This window comes from Aedes albopictus, chromosome 3, assembly GCF_035046485.1.
Source record: "Aedes albopictus strain Foshan chromosome 3, AalbF5, whole genome shotgun sequence".
In the NCBI taxonomy this organism is placed as follows: domain Eukaryota; kingdom Metazoa; phylum Arthropoda; class Insecta; order Diptera; family Culicidae; genus Aedes; species Aedes albopictus.
This window is the reverse complement of record NC_085138.1, coordinates 231,885,365-231,890,999: the sequence shown is the minus strand read 5'-3', so window position 1 is coordinate 231,890,999 and position 5,635 is coordinate 231,885,365. Positions and strand designations below refer to the sequence as shown.

At 42.5% G+C, this 5,635-nt stretch overlaps 1 protein-coding gene across 1 annotated transcript; it reads left to right on the top strand.

Annotated features, from left to right (window-relative positions):
* The first annotated feature begins 588 nt into the window (after positions 1–588).
* LOC109405928 (putative odorant receptor 83c) lies at positions 589–2,428 on the top strand. Its single transcript, XM_062856169.1, has 4 exons — positions 589–1,500; positions 1,561–1,660; positions 1,720–1,809; positions 1,865–2,428. Exons 1-4 carry the CDS (start codon positions 713–715, stop codon positions 2,072–2,074), a joined length of 1,188 nt encoding a protein of 395 aa, XP_062712153.1. The 5' UTR covers positions 589–712; the 3' UTR covers positions 2,075–2,428.
* The last annotated feature ends 3,207 nt before the right edge of the window (positions 2,429–5,635 follow it).

The following is a 5,635-nucleotide window of genomic DNA, read 5'->3' as shown; positions in this document are numbered from 1 at the left end:
ATTTTAGTTTTGAGATCAACTTCCAGTTTCATCTTCTTTTTGGTTAGCTCGCGAAGCTCATTGAATTCCTCGTTAGACATCAACCCAGTCGAATCGCGGTTCTTCAATCGAGCAACATGCTGCGTCACATCGTTTAGCTCGATTTTAATTTTTTCCTGCGCTGGCGCTGGTCGCTTTGGACAGCTTGATCCACTCGGTTGATGCAAAACTTCAGCGGGAATCTGTTCAGTCTGAACCGGCTCCGAAAGATGTTCGTCTACCTTCGGATTTCACTTGTACTAGATTCAATCCATTGACTTTCACACCAGAGCGGTACCATAGACAACACTAGTAGAAACTTGAACAAAGAATGCTACGTTGTTTATGAATGCGCCCATATATCGCATTTTAACGTTGAACAAGGAAAAAAAAACTCCAATTCACTTTTCAAACGACGCAAAACAGAAAATCAGTTATATGTAATTGAAGAAAAAGTGTTCGGTACTATCCCGTTCATTAACTATCATTCGAAGAACAAGTAACCGCTTATTTACATTGCCCATCCAGAGCATATATTAACATAGGCAAATAATTATAGAGCTCTGTTAAGGCCACAGCTGCATGTGTGTGTAGAGTTCCTATGGCAAATCTAATGTTTATATAGGAAGAACAAACTGTACCAACTGCTTCAATCCATTCCAATGTGCTTAGAAAAATTAATCAATCAAGGAAAATGAGTTTTATTAAGAAACTACATCGTTTCAAGGTGTTTCAACATTCTTTCACAGAACCCGCCGACTTCTATGCCCATCAGATAAAAATTCCCAACTTGATATCGAAAATTTCCGGCCTGGATGTGTTCAGTGAAGATTTCAAGATACCCAACGGCTTCATGGTGTTAATCTTCGTGTCCATGTTATTCTACTTCTACATAAATGGAGCATCGGCCTATGAAATGCGTGACACTACCGAAGATCTGATTAACAGTTTGACTACCATCGGAATCGGAATTCAGGTAGCTTCGAAAACTGTCACCTTTGCAGTATTTCGAAAGGATCTGGTTTGGTTGCATCGGTACACTGAGGCGCTTTATAGGGAGGAATGCAACCCAAGGACGAGAGATATGCTTATGGACAATGTGTTTTTGCTGAGTGTGATATTGAAAACTATGATGGTGGGATACGCTTTTACGAGTTTTTCGTTGGACTTTGCACCTGTGCTGGTTTTGACGTTTACGGGAACCAAATTGCTACCATTTGGGTTCTACATCCCGCACATCGATCGTTTTTCGTGGACAGGGTATTTGGTCAACTATTTGGTTCAGATTGTTCTGACGGTGTATGTGACATCCGAAGATATGGGCCCTGATTGTATCTACATGATCATATCGTTGAATTCATTCACGCAGATTGATTTGATTGTCGAATCGTTGAAGGAAGTAAATCGTCGTATTGAAGCTGGAGATATCGACATGGAAAACTGTTTGATAAGCATAATTCAACGCCATCGGGAACATCTGGAGTAAATCATTTTAAAAATTTGAAAATTATTTCATATGAATTGAAATATTTTTACTTTTAGGTATCTACGAACAATTGAAACTGTTTTCCGAATGATGTTCCTTGTTACTTTTATAAGTTTGTCATCAGTTTTAATTCTATCATTGTTTGCAGTAGTGACGGTACGCAAATTCATGGATATAATTTGAAACGCATGTATTAGTTTTAATATTTTTTTTAGCTCGCGTGGTATCAAGGAATTGTGTTCATTTTGTTTGTCAGTTATCAGCTCTTTTTCGGATGCTTTCTAGGAACATGTCTGGAAATAAAGGTAACAAACTATACGAATTTGTGTCACCATGTCTTGATGAATCAATATATTTCAGAACGAGGAACTACAACGTGCAATTTACAACATTTCGTGGTATAAACTGTCAGTGAAGAATCAAAAATTTCTCCGTTTTCTACTGCAATCAGCTCAAGAGCCAGTTAAACTGACGCTAGTTTTTGCACGGTTGAATATGCCAACGTACTTGCAAGTGTACAAATCAATTTACAGTATATTTACCATGCTTCTCACTGTACGCGAAGAATAATAGTTATTTATGTAACGAGTTGCAAAAAGTTGATTTTTTCAGCACGAGTCGTACATTTATCCAACGAGGCTTGCCGAGTTGGATAAATACGAAGAGTGCTGAAAAAATCGAGTTTTGCAACGAGTTCCATACAAAATTTTATGCAATGATTTTTTCATTATACAACTCATTTGAGTTGCATAATGTTCATAATGCAACTCAAATGAGTTGCATAATGAACATTATGCAACTATTTTTCATTATGCAACTCATTTCAGTTGCATAATGAACCGGTACGGAAAAGTAATTCATTATGATACTGAAATGAGTAGTATAAAATAGAAATTATAATACTGAATTGCATAAAAGCATATTTCATTACTTTGAATTCTAACAGTAAGTAAGTAATACAACAATTAAATTTGGCATTCTCAATACATTTGTCATACAACGGGTCACCTATGTTTTCATCAATAAAAGCCTTAGGTAGTCTATCTTATTTCTTGAACAGCAAATCGGAGAAGGTATGACATTCTTACTTCAGCATACGCCACCTGCGTACTCGGATACGGCCATCTGTATGTTGGTAGCGCTGAGTAAATTATCCCGAATAAGTATCTTTTTCAGAGTTGCCTCAAATTTCCTAGAGCCAACATGCCTTCAACGATTTATTTTTAAAATGAGAAATTTATTTTATTACATGTCTCGCTCATGATGAGTTCCGACAAAATTTCATCCAAGTGAGTTGTTGGCATACTTCATCCTAACATATCACGTGGAAGCCATGCGAAAAATGCGTAGATGGAACGAAAAATCTCTCACCCTTCAACAATGATGATTATCCTTGCATAGCATGGTGGTACCTACCTACGGATGCCTAGATTTTCTGTGTCAAAATTTGCTCTCGAAAGTATGTAGCTTTCATATAGGCAGGACAAAACTGTTGCCATATATTCGTAAACGTGTTAACCCAACCGTGTGCGAATCTGTTGTTAGCTCCTCGTCCTTTACACTGCCTAAAAAGTTGGCACTCGCAGAGCGTGACCTTTAACCTTTTCGAGAAAACGAAATACCAACGCAACGGCGGCAGTCAACAGGCTGCTTGCTGATCGGATTCAGTGCACGTGTCGGCCATCACTTCTGTGGACGTGGGATTAGAGGTGGATGATTATTACACGTATCATTGGATTAGATTTGGTTGCATATAACGGATAAACATTTATCTTATCAATCTATAAATAATAATAAAGTCCTAATATCGTCGGATAATCCAATAATCAGTTGGATCGTAAAGGGAAATGAAGCCATGAAACATAAATTGTAACGGATAGGTGAGATGCGAAATGGTAATGTTTTGTATAAGGGTGCTTTTATGACAAAAGTGCGTAGTTTTGATCCATCCTCAACCTTACAGCAGAAGCTGTGAAAAGCGCAACAATGAGGTTGGGAAAAGCCATTATAGTTGACTGGGTCCCGAAAGAATCATCACCCATAGAACACACTTCTGACTGGACACAAGATGGCCTGAGCAACTACTCCGCGGACCTTATTCACTACTCGCAACAACCGGTGAGTAAACCAACTTTGCCACTTGGGCCAAGGAGATTGAAAAGCGCGTGATACCTACACAATTAATTTGTAGTGAGTCGGACGAGTAAACAAAGGCTGGTTTACTATCAAGTGATTGATTGGTGGAGTCCTGCTGCACGGCTAGATACAATACATGGCATGGTGAAGGCCGGCTATATTGCGTACGGTAGTTCTGATGCCATTGAGAGGTGAGAGCCTAAGATTCTTTTCTAGGCGAACCATATCCACACACCAGTGCGGACTTGCCCCCTTTGGCACTGGGAGGTGACCGAGCGCCAGGGCTTACGGATTGCTCAAGCGGAGTAAGCCTAGGCGTGACAGGGGCCCAATAGTACAAGCGAAACGGCATCGCTCCCAAAGTGTCACAGCCCAGCTAGGAGTACCTCGGACATATCAGGATCGACGCCAGTAAGTTCCTGATTATGGCGTACTGGTCTTGCTTTGTAACTGGCAACTGAGACGGTACACGCTTAACTACGCACCAGTGAGCTGGAAGCGACGGCATTCTTTCCTCTTAGTAAGGTCTGACTTGAAACGGCGGATGGGCTACTGTCTTAAATTACGTTCCTGACCTGTACTCAGCTTAGGCAACTAACTGGGTGGAAGTAGGTTCCGATGAACACTCCTGATTAGCACTGATCCGCTCTGAGCTCAGTCCCCATAAGAGCATGTGCCAACCTTCGGGTGACATCCCTGCTTGCATAGATAACCATCAGGATCCTTGGCGACTAGGTACATCATTGGCGGTGAGGGATGGCGGCTCTAAAGAGGGACCCAACAGAAATGACTACGAAATACATTAACAACAATGTCGAGAGTGGAGAGGCAGACGGAACGGCCTTGAATTCGTTCGCACCTGCTCCTTGTAGGGCAGGTGAACAAGGCGACTGCAGTCGGCAAGATCAGGGTAGGGTGGTCAGTGTACCCGCTCATCATATACGAGCCGCTAGTGGCGTTCTTCAAGTGCTTTTAGCAAGGATATAAGTCGTGGGCGTGTGAAGGTCCCGAAAAGAGCAAACTCTCCAGGAAGTGTGAAGTGGAGGGCCATTTCTTCAGGAAGTGCAACTCGGCATCAAAATTTCTGATTTGCACGGCGAACAAGGTCACACGACGGGCGGACCTAAATGTCCAGGTGAGGAGGTCAAACCAACCGACGGTAATGCAGGCTACACAGCAAAACTTGAACCACTGTGAGTTGCTGTGGCAGTCAGTCTCTTAGTTAAGTACAGACACCACCCTACTATCAAACCCATACCGTATCCATCCCGATAACGGGAACTAGGTAGCGGGTGAGGTCGTTTTCCGGTCCAGGAAATAATTTCCACGTCGCACGAGGGCTTCGCAATAGTGAAGAGCAACGGAGTGTACTACTACTGCATAACAACCCCTCTAAGGTGACTGATATACCAGTTCTCGTCCATCCTGGATTCGTTATCAAGTGCACTAGTGGGATTGAGTCCCGTAGTCATCGGTAGAGACTTCAAAGCCTGGGCGATTAATTGGCTGGGCTCTTCTCGAAGCTATGGCTGTGTGGATGTCGCGAACGTAGGCGGCTGAAAAACCTACAGTAGGAACGATGCAGAGTCCATCATTGATGTGACTTTCTAGAAACCAGGTCTAAACCCTAGCTTCGACTGGAGGGTCGACGATAAATTCACGCACAATTACCATCTGACGATTCGAGGAAAACGGCCGCAGCCGAAGGTCATCGACCGTCATCGGCGATGGCTGACCTCACGCTTCGATAAGCCGGCATTTGTGGAGCAATTACTTATGGATGGTAATACCGACGATCCAGCGATAATCTGGTTCAAAACCGAAAACTGTGCATGTGACGCCACAATTTTAAGGCGATCCCTACCCAGAAATGGACGCAAACCGGTATACTTGTGGTGTCCAAAAATCGCAGAACTCTGCGCATCCAGCCTAAGAGCTAGAAGGTGGATACAAAGAGCTCGCACCGATGAGGGTAGAATGGAACAAAGTGTAGCA